The sequence below is a fragment of the Psammomys obesus genome, unplaced genomic scaffold (genome assembly GCF_907164565.1).
Source record: "Psammomys obesus unplaced genomic scaffold, mPsaObe1.curated_primary_1811, whole genome shotgun sequence".
In the NCBI taxonomy this organism is placed as follows: Eukaryota; Metazoa; Chordata; class Mammalia; order Rodentia; family Muridae; genus Psammomys; species Psammomys obesus.
Genome location: NW_026585797.1, coordinates 21,173,476 through 21,189,565, shown reverse-complemented (window position 1 = coordinate 21,189,565; position 16,090 = coordinate 21,173,476). Strand labels below are relative to the sequence as shown.

General features: G+C 39.0%; 1 protein-coding gene across 6 annotated transcripts in view; it reads left to right on the top strand.

The window, feature by feature from the left end:
• The window catches only part of L3mbtl3 (L3MBTL histone methyl-lysine binding protein 3), a 97,461-nt gene that overhangs the window by 46,646 nt on the left and 34,725 nt on the right, over positions 1–16,090 (top strand). For all 6 annotated transcript variants that reach the window (XM_055599351.1, XM_055599355.1, XM_055599354.1 and 3 more), the window contains 3 exons: positions 8,811–8,887; positions 12,692–12,777; positions 14,023–14,133. In XM_055599351.1, coding sequence (XP_055455326.1) covers positions 8,811–8,887; positions 12,692–12,777; positions 14,023–14,133 — 274 coding nt within the window. The remainder of the gene's footprint in view (positions 1–8,810; positions 8,888–12,691; positions 12,778–14,022; positions 14,134–16,090) is intronic.

Here is a 16,090-nt window from a genome sequence, read left to right as displayed (position 1 = left end):
CCTGTACGTGTGTGCACAGGCTCACTTTCCTCATCTTGAGTATATGTTTGTGAGAAAGTGGTATTAATCATCTTTCCATATTCTTACGCTCAGCTAATTGAACCATTCTGATAGTTGAATACAAAAGATACAATTTAGGAATTTATTTTTTTTTAGTCCTTACCATTTTTAGATACACTACATACAATAGTAAGAAGGCCATCCTATGGAACTATAATTATCAAATTATTGTGATAGAGCACTGATCTTACTTGAATCTCTGCGATGCTCGGGATCAAACCCAAGTTCCTATGCAAGCTAGCCAAGTGCTCTACCTCTAGATACAGCCTTAGCCTAAACCATTATATTTTGATTACACAGCTGATGAATAGAATGATTTTCCTGGTGAAAACCATTTCTGAAGTGTTTCTGTCTTGAGAATGTGAAATAAGAATATTTTAGAGGTATGTCGGAAGTACTGTGAATGTTGACTTACATAAGTATAGCCACCTTTCTGCTTTTTCTTCCTCAAAAATTTATGACATATATTTATAGTTATTTGGGGGAGTGTGTATGGAGGTCACAGAACAATGTTTGGAAATGTGAATCTCAGGGCTTGTACTCAGGTTGTCAGGATTAGTGGCCAGTGCCATTATCTACTATATTTTCACTTTTTTTTCCTGCGTAAATTTGGTGAGTAATTGAGGTTACAGGTTTTCTTTCTTTCTTTCTTTCTTTCTTTCTTTCTTTCTTTCTTTCTTTCTTTCTTTCTTTCCTTTCTTTCTTTCTTTTTTGATTTAAAGTAGTTTTGAAGCAAGTCTCCCAGGAATGCTCTATTCCATTTTACACAAAGGGAATGGAAAGCATGCATCTGTCTGTCTACATCAAGATACTGCATATTTAGTTGTAATAAAGTGTTTCTTCCTTCTAAAGAGCAACATGATGAAAATGTATGTAGGACTAAAGGAAGGAAAATAGTATATGCTGGAAATAAAATAGCTTTACCTCTGGGTTTACTGGTGATTGTTAGACTTAGAAATAATCTTAAATATCACAGAATATTGAGACTAGAAACTACTTCACTGATGGAAGGAAAGTGAGGACTGTTTGTTACAGAGCACCCATCATGGATGAGCACTCAGACTCCGCCTGTAGACAATTAAAAGTCTTCATTCCAGTCGGCTAGGACTACACTCAGGTATTCTGGACTCAAGTGTTGCACCGGGTGTTTAGTGTGTTTAGGGCAAAGGGTTTTTAAAGGCAAAAACCACTACCTAGTATCTTGTTTTGCAGCTGCAGGGGGCGGTTTTGCCCAAGCAAGTGGGTTAACAGATGTTAAGATTAAGCAGTTAGCTGGAGGTTTGCATAAACAGGCAGTTTAGCAGACACTAAGGTGAGTTAGCTGGGGCATCTTGACCTTGGGTTCCTAGAATACAGTTTGGTTGTTTTCCATAGGATTCTCCATCAAGGGGATCAAATTCTAGTTAAACCTTAAATAGCCTCAGCTAGACTACAAGATGGAGGAACCTCTGCACTGTCTTGCCCTGTTACAAGGACCTTAGAAGTACTGTACTCCACAACCTATTGCATACACAGCCTCTTTCCCTCTTACCTTTCTCCTGATTGATATTGGGCTCCAGAAACAAAACTTAAAATAGAATAGTCACCTCTTCTTTCCCTCCCAGGCCCTGAGGGAAAAAAAAAAATTTTTTTTTGGTCAAAAATGTTATTTTCATGTGACCTTGTCTTTGGGTATTCAGGACAGAAGGACTTAGCATCTTTAGCACAAAGCCCTGAGTGAATGGAGCTGCACCCTCAGCCACTTTGGTTTCATTTTGGTGTTGTTATTTGAGTGAGTAAGGGCAAAAGTCAGGAAGGAATAGATCTGTGGAAAGGGAAGCATCAAATTAGTGATTTAAATGAAACCTTTTCCCAACTGTTCCTAAGGAAACTACAAACTGTTCTTAAAGGTAGATCTCTTTTATGCTTACGATTCGGAATAATAATAATTTCTGTGTCTTCCTCATATAACACTGATGTGTTTGTAACATGGGTCTTAGAGTGGTACCAAAGGTGACAGGCTTTTATTACTGAGTTTAATTGGAGGTTCACTGGGTGTTTTGGTGGTGAGAGGGGGACATGGAATGAATGAAACTTAGAGAGTCTTAAACTTCAGCCCTGGGGGCCTCTGTTCTGAGGCAGAAGAGAAACATGTCACCTGTCACTGGTAGTTAGTGTTTAATTGGTATTTTTAGCACCAACTTTTGCTGTCTTCTGTGGCATATGAAGTAAAGGGTTGACTCAACCTGACTGGAGAGCTCCCAGGGAAAAGCTTATCAGAAGACAGAGGATTAGAATTATACCATGAAATAAGATTGGCACATGGTAGGACAGAGAATCACTGGCCAAGAAGGGCATGCATGTGTTTGGCCCAAGGGTAGGGTTTGTGGAGATTGGCATCCTGATTATTGAGTAGATTACTTAATGTCTACTTTGTCACTTGCTGCAAGGATTCAAACAAAAGTTTTGGGGCCAGAAATCAGTTTGCAAATGGTAGAGGAGGTGACAGTAAGGGACATTCAGAAAAAAAAAAAAAAATCTGATACTAGATTAGTGGTCACATTAATCACTTCTCTCTTAGCCTAGAGAAAATGAAGAAACAAAAGTTTGATCCCAGGGTGACTAAATGGCATCACTTTGATCTTTGCCAAGTGAGTATGTTATCAAGAGCCTCTAAGCAAAAAGCATAATAATTAATATGAATTGGGGATGGAAGGGAGAACTAGGTAACTCATCTGGATGAAATCTGGGGTTTCTTAGGAAAGCAGAGAGTTTCCTGGGTAGCTGGGGCAGTCAGGTCCTGATTAGTAAATTGGCAGTCATGCTGTAGGACAAATGGAATAGGTTCATGTCATATCTCACAGGTCTGCGGCCACTGTTGCTTGAAAGATACATTAATGTTTACCTTAAATAAGTGCCCAGAAATACGCTTGCTTGGCTCTCTACCTAGCCTTGCACATGTACATAGCTTTATGTCCTTTTTGGCTGTGATATGATTGTATATACTTCTAACCTCTAATCTAATCTGGGAGGTAGGGGAAAGAGGATCAGGAGGCGAAAGTCATTCTCAGCTACACAGTAATTTCAAGGCTAGTCTAAGCTAAGGAAATATCTCCACCAACAGAACACATCTGTCTTTTCAACCCCAGGGCCTGGGTACTCACTTAACCTGTTTGCTTCTGTAGCATCATCTTTCTGTCTTACTTTATAGTTGAGTCATAAATAATGAGGGGGTTTTGTGAATTGTTTTGCTCCTGAGCCTTTCAGAAGGTACCAGTCTTGATCTGAATGGATCGCAGGAGACTTTGTGATTAGTTTTCACTTGTTTAGTGAAATCACTTACCTCTCCTGTGATTTTACATAAAAACATAAGTGATTGAAATAGGTCCAGTAAAGGTTGCTTTGCTGTGAGTTAGTTCCTTATTCCTCCTTTTGTTATATTTCTGCCTTTGAACACTCTATGGGTTTGTTGTATGGTGGCCAAAGAAATGAGTTTGGAGCCTTCCAAATTTTGAGTGAAGTGCTGTGTGGTCAGTGCGGGCTATGCTTATCTTCTCTGTTGAGATGGAGAGTTTAATCAATATATACTTATGAATAAGACCTTATCTTAGGTTTAGGCAATAAGAAATATGCTGTAGATTTCCTTAATTGTAATGTACAGAGAAACCCAGTAAAGTTAGGGACATTTTTTATTCTTGTTTTGAAATAATCACCATGAGTCTGGCTTATACTTTACAGTTCTATTTGACAAGGGAAAGAATTAAACCAGAGTATATTTACTATTTTTTATGAAGCTATTTTTGAATACTTCCTTTTTTCTTCCTTCAAAGTAATTTTCTTTCTTTTAAAAAGAAAAAGAGAATAATTGTTTTCATGTATTGAAAAATTATATACTACATAATAAATAGGTACAATATTTTGCTATGAATATTAGTTATGATTTTACTTTGTATATTATATATGACTTAACGTTAAATTTAAAAGAAAATTGTTTCAGTCCCATCTTTAAAATCAGATTCGTTCAGAGAGCAACGGTGTTGTTTCAGAACAGATGTTTCCAGTTGTGTGATGTGATTTCTCTAAGATTCTCTCTTAGGTGACTCTGTGAGATGAGTCAAGACTTCCTAACTTAGCTTCAACTCTAACGCTTTTACAGCCAATGCAAGGCAAGAGTATCATCTGAGAATAGCACACTTCTGAGGTTTCTAAATCATAGAGTTAACACAGTTATTACTCTAAAGAGACAAACAACCTCTTTTTGTATCACAAGGAAAACAATAATCAGTCCTTACAAACTGATGTATAAAGTATTTATATAGAAATATAAGTACTTTCTTAAAAGTACTATACTGTCAGTAAGCATTCATAACCAAATGATTAAGAAAAGCTGAGATTATCCAAACAACCATACTAATCTGATTATAACAGTACATCATAAGGAGTTACATATTAAGCGGCCTTTTATGAAAGACTTTTTATATCTGTGGTTGTTTTGTGTGCCTACATGTCTGTGTATCTTATGTATGTAATGCTTGCTGATGCCAGGAGAGGGAATCGGATCCCCTGGAACTGGATGGAGTTCTAGATGGTTGTGGGCAACCACGTGGACTCTGGGAATTGAACCCAGGTCCTCCGGAAGAACACCAGTGCTCTTCCCTACTGGGCCATTTCTCCAGTCTGAAGTTAAAGTATTTTCTCGTGAAGTAAGCTCTGAGAAAAATCAGCTTTAAGTAGTGGTTTCTCCATCTCAGCATGTGTTACTGTTGACACTGTGCCCTTGAGAAACTATGCTGATCTCATTCACTTAGTATGTTTCTTAGAAAGCTTTTGGTTTTTACTGCTTACTTGCCTTTCTTACTTATTGGTAACTTCAATCTTTGATACTTTCCAGCTTTCTATGAACTTCTAGTATCCCATTCCCCCCCCCCTTCTCTCTTTCTATCTATCTTTCTCTCTCGTGTCTGTGGTGGGTGGGTGGGTGTGGGTATGTGTGTATGTAGGTTTTCGAATATCTATTATCTTTGAGAGCACAGGTGGGGAAAGGATCTAAGCATTCTTTATGGATGGGTTGAGATTCTAACATCTCTCAGGACAGACACAGCAGATCTGTTTATACAGCAAGACTGGACTCTGGTCCCTTAGTAACCTTTAGACTAGTATTTCCCAAGCCAAGTTTTATAGAACTGCCATGTTCCATGTGATGTTAAAGGTTTGCCTAACAAAATAGTATCTCACAACTAATTGCCTTCAGGAAATGCTGGTTTAAATAATTGAAAACTGGCTTCTTTATAGTGAAACTTTAGAGTCTTTTAATTTGCTGTGTACTGAAGTTATCTAAAGTGGAGTATATTGTGCTGAAATATCTTGACACTTTATGTTTATCTGGACCCAAGTATCAGATCTGGTCTCTGTCTCCCCTCTCTTTCTGTTCTCTCCGTGTGTGTGTGTGTGTGTGTGTGTGTGTGTGTGTGTGTGTGTGTGTGTATAGTTTCAGAATACCTGTTATCCCTGCACAGGCAGGGAAAGGTTCTAATCATTTTTTATGAATGATGCTATAGTGTGCCTGTCAGCCTCCCTTGCGGCTCTAGTCTCAGTGTCCTTGTATACTTGTCTGGCACCATCCCAGTGCAGGTTGAATCCCTGCCTACTGTCCCTGTGCCTTTCAACATAGCTAGAGACAGGGACACCTCATGCTGACTCCTATGACTTTCCATTTGTGGCTGTTGTTGTGAAGGTCAGCTGGGCCCTCAGTCCTTGCCTTTCCTTGTCTGTTCCTCCTGACTACTCCATGTCCCTCTAGTTTTCTTCTCTCTCAGACTTCTTACACCCTAATTCTGTTGCCCTCCCACACAGACGCTTCCTATCATATTTAACTGAGAGAAAGCCAGAAGAGCCTTCTGCCTCCTGCACCTCCTTTGGCTCACCTTCCTGATCTCCATCCAGGTGACCAGCTCAGCTGCTCCCCCGGGGTCCCACCCTGTGACTCCGATTCGAGTCCTCTCCTCTGCACCTGCACATCATGCTCACTGATGAGTCATTGTTACCGGTGCACACGTGAGGGAGGAGGAGTTTGTTTTGAACCCTGACGTATCTTTAGCATACAGAATGCCCCCATCACAGGGTTTATTTCCTTTCTGACTACTGTGTACTTCTCTTGTTAAAACAACAACAAGATAGCAGTTTTTCTTTTCAAGTAGCTGAAAGCTTTAAAATAGCTTAGAGAATAGAAAATGTCCATGTGTACCCCACAATTTTCCAACAAGCTGTAAAGCAAACCTTCACTGTTGCCCTCTGGTGCATCCATTTACACCTGAGCTCCTGTCTCACTGTCTGCTTCACCTCTTTTTTCATTCTCTCTTAACCCCAGTTTGTCCCAACTTTTGTGTTGTGCTCCTGTCACTGATCCTGGAGACCTTTCCGTTGACAGGTGAAGGGCTTGAATCCAGTTGACTTCCTCTGTTATGTCACTTCCCAGTCACCTGACATGGACTTTGCCCCCTCCTCTTTCACTCTGGATTGTCTTGGGTCTGCAGGTGGATTAAGTATTATCCCAAATGCTGATAACTCCAAAATGAATACTTTGGGCCCTGATCTTCTTTCTGTGTGAACTTTATCTAGACTTTTGTGTCCGTGATTTATTTGATGTTCCTTCTTGTTTGTCTAACTCGTGTTGCTAAACATGCTGATAGTAGGTGTTCTCAGCACTTTTAGTGTCAGAGCCATTGCTAGCAGTCTTTCTCAGCCCAGGAAATAAATGGCAGCCGCATTCATGTTGCCTTTGCCCAGAACCCTGTAGTGTCCTGACTTCTTCAGTTCACTCACATCCTATGTTAAAGGTACGGACAAACACCCTTAGTTCTCTGTAGAGTGTTCCTCTAAATATGATCACTCACTGTGCTCACTACCTCCACTGTGGTCCAGGCTGTTGTGATCAATTTGTGTCAGCTTCCAACTAGCTCTTGCTTCTGCTTCCGGTATGGATTACTGTTGGCATAATAGCTAAAATGAGTACATTAAAACAGGAATCAGACTAAGCTACTTCTGTGAATGACACCTCCACAATGTTTTACTTCACTCTTGACTAAAATCTTACACTGTGATATGCACTAAATAGACTTCCGTTCTGACATAATTTTGCATTATCTGTTTCCTATTCCTACTGCTAGGTAGGATCCCCCTTCAATACATTTGGACTTGTCCTCTCTACCCAGGATAGTTTTCTTTCTGTGTCTGAATGGCTCACTTCTCTCTCTCTCATCATCTCCTTCAAGTCTTTGCTCATTGTCTCTTAAGAAGCTGTCTTGGCTACCTCTGTAAAGGAGCACCTTTGCAATCTCAGCCTAATCCTTGGCCTTGTCCTCTTTCCTTTGAGCCAGCCATAGCTCATAAATCTAATTAGGCCTGTGATGGTTGCCTAAGTACTAAACATGTACACGCTTAAAATAATTTATTTCCCCATAACAGTTTCCTAATGTTTACATTGTACTAGCTATTGTAAGTAGTCTAGAGGTGATTTACAGTACCCAAGAGAATGCACAAACAGAATATGCAAGTGCCACACCATTTTATATAAGGAACTGTCTCTGCATTTGTTATCTTCATGGGTCCTGGGCTCCAATCCCTTCCAAGTACAGGGGTCAGTTACTTTTATTTATATGGATTACAATGATGTGTGGGCCACGGAAGCAAGAAACTTAGCTCTAATTTACCATGGCCATTTCCTCGGGGTCTGTTCAGGGCCGCCCAGGCATATCACTTTTTATCATGTTATCATCACCTGATACTTAAAAGAAAACAGCTGAGCAGATAAGTGGGTGAAATACATTACGTGTTGAGGTGAGGCATTCACAGAACAATTGTGCTTAGGAGCAAAGAGTCAAGATTACCAGCTTCGTGTGCTGATGGGAAGGCTCTGGAAACATCTGTGCTTCACTATGGTAAAGTTGCTGGGCAGGAGAATGCAACAAAGGAAAGATGTGACTCCCTTTGTTCTCCGGTGTCTGCAGTTCCAGAGGGTAACAGAAATAGCACGCTGTTACTGTTTATGTATTTGTTTATCTGCAGTGGGCGTTTTGCGAGTCTATGGTATCTAGAAAAAGCATCGACCCCATTATACAATAAATCCATTTATACACTGTGTGTGTGTGCATGTGTACAATTGGATGTATACATTTTTTAATATTTTTACTTTTTAGGAAATGCCTGCAGCAGTAGCTCCCATGTGGTATTTAAAATCCTTAATGCTAGTTAGCCCTCCTGTTTCACTGCCTTCACTCCATGTGTATTCTGTCCCTGAACACTGCCCATTCTGGGACCCCTTACCAGTTTCCCAATTTCCTTAGGTCCTCTAGCGTGCTGGTTTTGACAGTGGTCTTACACATGTGCCTTAGAGATGCTAAAGTAATTTTAGCCTCCCTTTTCCACAGTTTACTTTTTCCTGTAATGTTTGTTATTGATGCTCCTTTTGGACTTTTACTGCATTTGTTCTAGACTTGAACAGCATTTTTGTGTATATGTGTAAAAGTAAAACTGTAGTGTCATCCATGTGATATTTATCTAGCAAAGGTATACTATATGTATGAAAATCACACATAAATTTATATGAAGAACGAAAAATCCTTTAGCATTTTTTTTTCAATTTGGATAGATTGTAATACACGGAACTCTAGGATGTGTTCATAACCACTAATTAATTTTCCTCTTAAAAACTTCCGACAGCACTTGTCTGTCTCTCTAGTAACCACAGTGTTTTGAATTTCTATAACCTGCAGGTGTGAATCGTCCAGCCCACACATTCATCCAGTTGGTTGGTGTAAAGAGCATAGGAGAACGCTGATGACTCCACCAGGTTCGCATTTGTAATTTGTCTACGTGATGTTTTTCATATGCCTGAAGAGTTGGCATGTTGTTCTGCAAAGACAATTCTGTAAAGGTTGCTGTGCCCTAGAGTCCCTGTCACAGTCGCTCAGCTGCAGTTCAGAAGAGGCTGTGGGGATAGTTTAGTAGGTAATGTGAGTGTTCTACAAAGCGGAGCTGGCTGCCGGCGCTAACTCGCTACCCCCTGGTAGAGCCTCAGCTGTAGTAAGCGTTGGCATAGTTCGTACCACAATTTTAGATTGCATCTTCTTTGACAAACTTTGCAAAAAGACCATTGTGTTTTTAACTTAAGATTTCTTTTGGGGCTTTAATAATGGCATGGAAGAAAAGAACAATTTTTTTTACAAGCTTTTAAACGTGCAGAATTGCCTGTAAAAATGTTTAAATATCATGGTATGTTTTAAACAGCACTGACTTATACACCACTGTCGCTTGGTATTTGTTTTATCCATGTTGCTCATCTTGACATTAAGGTTTTTAAAGGCTTTCTCTATGCCCGTTAATTTTTATGCAGGATAAAAGATAAGGACCTAGTTTCCTTCTTTTACATTTTGAGAACTTCTAAGTTTCTCTTCACCAGGAAAATTGGTTTATGGTTTCCTTTTGCGTGTGTTTTTACCACATTTGAGTGTCAGAATCTGTTGACTTCACAGAGTGAGTTTGGTAGTGGCCTTGTCCTTCCAGGATGTAACAGTTTGAAAACAATCAGGGTTAGCTCTTCTTTAAAGATTTGGAAGAAACTAGCAGTTCATGTGTCCTCTGGCACGTCTTTGTTGCGAGACTTTGCATTACTGGTTCAGCTGTAGCTTGTTGTGTGTTGGATCAGGTTATGAATGAATAGCTTCCCTTCATTTGGGTAACTTATACAGATCTTGAATTTTTTTTTCTAGCGTTCTCTTGTGGGTTTTTGTTGGTTGATTGATTTGAATATGTGTTCCCTAATAATGCTCAGGGTTTATGTATAGTTTGTTCGTGCCTCATTGTTTTCATCACTTTTATTTTTGTGGGTCTCCATTCTCTTCTGATTAAAGAACCAACTCTTTGCTCAAGTGATTGAATATATTGTTCCTCAGTTTCTATTTCATTAATTTCTGCCAGGATCTTCATTATATCTTGTTATTTACCATGTTGGGGTTTGGATTGCTTTTCTCTTTCCCAGATCGTATGGTCTATCAGGCAATTTGTTTGGAATCTTTCTGATTTTTTTTTTTAAAGATTTATTTATTTATTTATTTATTTTCTGTATGAGTGCTATATCTACATGTATGCCTGCATGCCAGAAGGGGGCATCCAGATCCCATTACAGATGGTTGTGAGCAACCATGTAGTTGCTAGACCGACAGCCTGTGCTCTAACTGCTGAATCGTACATTTTTCCAGCCCTCTGAATTTTTTTTTTAATAGAAGTTTTCACATTTTATAAGTTTTCCTCTTAAAACTGCTTTAGCTCTGTCCTAACAGTTTTAGTTAGCTGTGTTTCATTCTCTTTATTTTCGGAAGTTTTGAAATTTTCTTCCCTGGTTTCTCAATGACCCCATTGTTCATTCAAGAATATATTGTTCAGTATCAAATGTATGCAGAAATCACAGGATTTCTCTCGCTGTTGATTTTTAGTTTTATTCTGTTACGATTTGATAAGATATAAAAATTATTTTGGTAAATATATATGTGTATTAATTGCCATACACCTACTTTTATTTTGAGTTTTCTAAACAATGTCTTAATGTATGGTTGATTTTAAGTTCAAAATGAAATAGAGACAGCCACAAATTTTCACTCTTCACAGTTTAAAAGTTTCTTAGCTTTTTCTGTATATAGTGTCATTTTATAAAATGTTCTGATAAGTTAAATGTACATGGTAAGTTCTTTAGGAGTGCTGTAGAATGTGTGGTGTGTGTGTGTGTGTGTGTGTGTGTGTGTGTGTGTGTGTGCGCTTGTGTAGTCCTTTTTTAATTATTTTGAAACAGCCTCTGATGGAGAACTTTTCAAGAGCACTTTCTAACTTATCTATACTTCAGCTTGAGCCAGAGACTCATTCAGCTTTGACAGCTGTCATTTTGCAGCTGTCCCCACACTCTCACTTATGCAAAAGAACCCTGCACTGCTGCTCAGCCACAGACTCCTAGTCCTGTTAGACTCTCTGTGACAACTGCAGCCTTAGCCTTAGTGAGAATGACGGACAAATCATTTTGTACAGAGCACTAGAGTATGACTGACATTTCCTTGTGACTAGACCCAAGTTGTACATTTTTTTGCTTTTGTTTTATTTTGTTTTTTTGAGACAGTCTTACCAGGTAGCCCCGTTGGCTTGGAGACAAGGCTGGTCTCAAAGTTACAGGGATCCGCCTGCCTCCCCCTCTTGAGTCATAGGACTAAATGAAAGCACCCTCATGCCCATCGCCACGTTGAACACTTTTTTTGTTCCTGAGAAATATCACAGTGTTTTTTATTGTAATCTTCTCAAGAGCACACCATTTCAGTCTTTTTGCATTAGTTGATCAAGGAGATATTTGCCAGTCTTTTATACCAATACTTTTTTTTTTCTAGAGCTATTTGAGATTTTGTAATTACCTCCTATCTCATCTATCTTTCAGTAGTTATACCATCTGCTAATATTTCTGTTTGGAACTAATTACTATTACAAGTTGACAAATGTTAATGAACAATAATAATTTTTCTTATTCTGCCTATTTTTGTATATAATTAATTGATACTCTTCTGCAAAGATTAGCTTTTGCATTTCCCAGTTATTCATCCAGTTAATTTGTTTATATCATTGTAGAACTGTGGCTTACTAACTATCCGAGAGACATTCCTGTAGGTGTTTTCAAGATGGACCAAAAAGCCTGTTAAACTGGCTTCTACCTCTTTTTCACAAGGTTGTCTCAGTTTTGAACACTGCTTTCCGGAGCAGCTAGGACTAACATATACTCACTTGTCTTGAACCAGCCCTATAGCCATTCTTTCCAAGGATTTTTTGTTTTTGTTTTTAAAGTGGAAAGTGCGATTGAGAAACAATTCTCTGGTTGCTATTTGCTTACTGCTAGCAAGGTAATACTTGCATCAGGCATCTCTAAGCATAAGCAGAGTTTTATATTCTTTCCTCTTTCAGGACTAGTATATGTTAAAAGCAAAACAAAAACAAACAAACAAAAAACTTTCACTGATAACTATTGGCCCTGATTCAAATCTCAAACTATTGGCTACATTTTAGTTTTCTTTTGTTCATGTCTATACCTGTGACTCAGCTGGAAACCTGACTTCCATTATAACTAATATATTCATAGATTTGGTAAGTTCCCTTGAGGTAGCAAATTTTGTACCTTCGAGGCCAGCATTATGCCTGCCTAATACAAGTTGGGACTCTAGAGAAAACAGGGCAGCAGGGAGGGTGCTGAGAGAGTTATTTTCACACGTTTTTTTAAGAATGTGCTGTGATTTGAGAATGTCTCTTTATTCAGCCCAACAAAGGGAGGAGTTTTCTGAAATATTTCGTCAACAATACTTGTAAAGCCTTTGTGTTATGTGTTATTTTACGATTTTAATACTGTATACAATCTCATCTAAAAAGTAATAAAGTCAGAACAAATGATCAGAAAGGAAGTAATCATTTTGATCAATAGCTCCAGAGGAGTGAATAGCTTCAAATTTTTCTGTGGATCTGAACATTCTTTCCTGGATTAGACTGCTGATATATCATGAGTTTTGTAGGACACTTTGTTGTTCTCATTTTCATTACACCCTCATCGGATTTCATGTTTCTCTTTATTTCTTAGGCTATTCACATGTGAAACACTTTTCCTGGGATAAATATTTAGAAGAAACCAATTCTTTACCTGCTCCTGCCAGAGCTTTCAAAGTGGTGAGAGAAATTGCTTTGCCCTGTGTGATTAATGTGCGTTGATGATGCCATTTATCAGCCAACTTGTGTGAAGCTGGTCAGCTGGCTTAGCAATGAGGAGATGCTTTCAGAGCTTTTCAGTTTTGAGGCTCAAAATTGTTACTGTGATTTCTTTTATGTGAGTGCCCATGTGTCAGGGAGGCAGCCTGGGGGGTGAGGTGCAAGAGAGCTTTGGGTTTTGTAAGAGTCGGACATTGGACACATGTTTGTAGTCGTTGGCACCTGAGAGCTGAGTGACAAGCACAATTCCAGGCCACCCCCCGGCCAGGCCATGAACAAACATCCTGTTTCAAGAAGAAAATAGTATTTTTTAAATATGGCTTTTTCTTCTGCAGACAGTCTTATTCTTCAGCTGATACCTTCACACAGGAATTGCTAGAGTTTTAAATGGTAGACTTAATTAGTAAGAACAGTTTAAAATACAGGTAGAAAGAATACCATGAATTTTTAAAGAGAAAAATCATAATAAGTGGGAAGAAACTTTGGGAAAGAATTTTCATGAGTCCAACTGACAGAAACTCAGGCTTTAAGCGGAGTTAAGACTGCGGCTGTGGGATTTGCTGCCTCTTTTCTCCCCTTCCAACATGCAGGGTACAGTGGCCACAGGGACAGCCTACATGTCTGGTGTTCTGTGGGAGGTACAGCAAGGATTTCTCCAGCCTAGTCGTCAAGAATCCTTGCAGCGATTGTTCTGTTCTTTGTGTTAGCGTATACAATTTATCAGCACCACGTGGAGAAGTCACCTGGTCTTCCTAGGCCTGTGGTTTCCTCTGGGTGTTAGGTCTTCTTTCCTAGAAGAGCTGTTCCATCTTGTTCAGTTGGAGTGCTGATCTGCTTTAAATTATCTTCCCCACATCTATATTATCACTTCTAGATGTTTCCCCTCAGCCATTTGGTTTTTCCATCCTTTTTTTTTTTTTAAATCAATTTCATGCCTGTTGACTTTTATCATAGCACCTCAACCAATAAGGAAAATGTCTAGTCCTCTCTTTGGTCAATCACGTAGCTATGGTACCTTTGCTCTGCCTTCTGTCTGCTCTTCAGCTAGGCAGCAGGCTGTCCTTTTGCATGTGTATTGAGCTGCGTGTCCTGAATGAACAGCCACTCAGTGCAAATGAGAATTTGGGTGACCTGCACAATTCAGCTGCTGCTGATGGTTGTTCATCAGCCTGCTCCCTCACTGTATGAATCTTCCTCGTACGGCAGAAACCTCCACACGGATTCCAGAAAAAAATGAAGCTTGAAGCTGTAGACAAAAGAAACCCCCTGTTTATCAGAGTAGCAACAGTAGCAGATACAGATGATCACCGGATAAAAGTAAGTCCTGGTTTGGTTACCTTTGTTACTCTACATATTAAGTGAAAACTTTGCTAGACCGTGACCTTAAAAATGACTAAAATCCACAGGAATATGCAAAGTGGCTTTGCCTCTGTGTATGTTTGCATTCATCCAAATCCGTCCCTTAATCATCCCAAGATATTTCCTCTTTAATTATGATTGGTAGCTTAATATTTTGAATGTGTATTGGAGAAAGTAGACACAACATATTAAGGTGACAGTCTCATCAGAAGAACAGGAAGCCAGATGGAAGTGGTGCATGCCTTTTAGTCCCAGCACTCTGTGAGTTTAAGGCCAGCCTGGTCTACGGAGTTTCAGACCAGGGCTACAAAGAGAAACCCTGTCTTGAAAAACAAAAAAGCAAAACAAAACAGAAGAAAAGAAGACAAATGCATCATGTTCCAGTAGTACACACTTTTTAAGAGATTCAAATTATTTCGATGACGCCATTAAACGTAGTTTATAAAGTGTAAAGATAAATAGCTTTATAAATAAAATCAGGTTTTTACCAGAATTGGATTAATAGACATCACATACCTCTCCTAAATCAAGTCCACGTCTAAATGATTTGGCTCGTTCTACCCATGTGTGTTATGTCAGTGTATAGTGGTTCTGCTGCAACACCCAAAGGGCTCCTAGGTTCCTGGCTTCACCATTCATTTCTTTCTTTAGCCAGAATATAGTACCTATGCTATTGTCTTCCTAGGATTAGTCAACTTTTCTGTGAGGAACAGCAAATCATCATGAGCCCATGGCCTTTTGTGCTGTGCTTGGTGGGACATTTGTAGTGGCTGTGACATGGCCTGTGTGTCATCATCATGGTATTGATGAGGCTAGGACACAGGCAGATCAGATGAAACACTTGATTCATCATGGCTAGCAAGGAAAGAACTTAGTTCCATGCTGCCAGAATCATAACTGTGTGCTCATTTTCCAAAGTAGTAAGTCAGATCGTTAGCTATTTTTTATCAAATATATATAATTTGCTTTTACGTTATGTGCATTCGTGATTTGCCTGCACATATGTCTGTGTAAGGGTGTCAGATTTCCTGGAACTGGTGTTACAGACAGGTGTGAGCTGCCATGTGGGTGCTCAGAATTGAACCCTGGATCCTCTGGATGAGCAGCTAAAACGCTCTTAATCACTGAGCCATCTCTCCAGCCCTCATTAGCTATTTCTAATGAGATAATTAATAGGATAATAAAACTCAAAATAACATTTATAAGATAATAAAACATGAAAAGTTATACAAATTGTTATTGCTATACAATAGAAACTTTAATGTTTGATTCAATATGTTTAAGATCCAGTCAGTCCAGCCAGAGTGTGAAAGTACCTGTAATTCTAGCAGCTGAGGATCAGAAGCAAAGAGACATGAGTTTCAGGCCTTAACCTCTGAGACACTGTTCCAGCCTGCAGTTCTCCATATGTTAGCATGGCCTCTTTTCATGGTTCTCACCTGTCAGGTGATCCTGTGTGTCTGTTAACATTAAGAAAAGTGCACCATGCATGAGGTATTTTTATGCATGGTCTTATAGTTGTATTCTTTTGTATCCTTTGTCTCCAGGGGATATCTTCTAAGATCCTTAGTGGATGCCTGCAACTGCACATAACATCCCATATGCGCTATAGTTTTACCAATACATAGATACATATTGTAACAAACTATAGTTTATACACTAGATCTAGAAAGAGAGTAACAGCAACAATAATCAGACAAGTATAGCAATATACTATAAAATATTGTAGGAAACTGGTCTCTTTATCACAGTATGGAATACTGCCTTTGGCATTTTTATACCGTAGTTGACCTCAGGAAACCGAAACTATAGAACAGTGTTACCCAACCTGTGGGTTGGGATCCTGCATATCAGATATTTACATTACAATTCATAACAGTAGCAAAAATTGCAATTATGAAGTAGCAACAACACA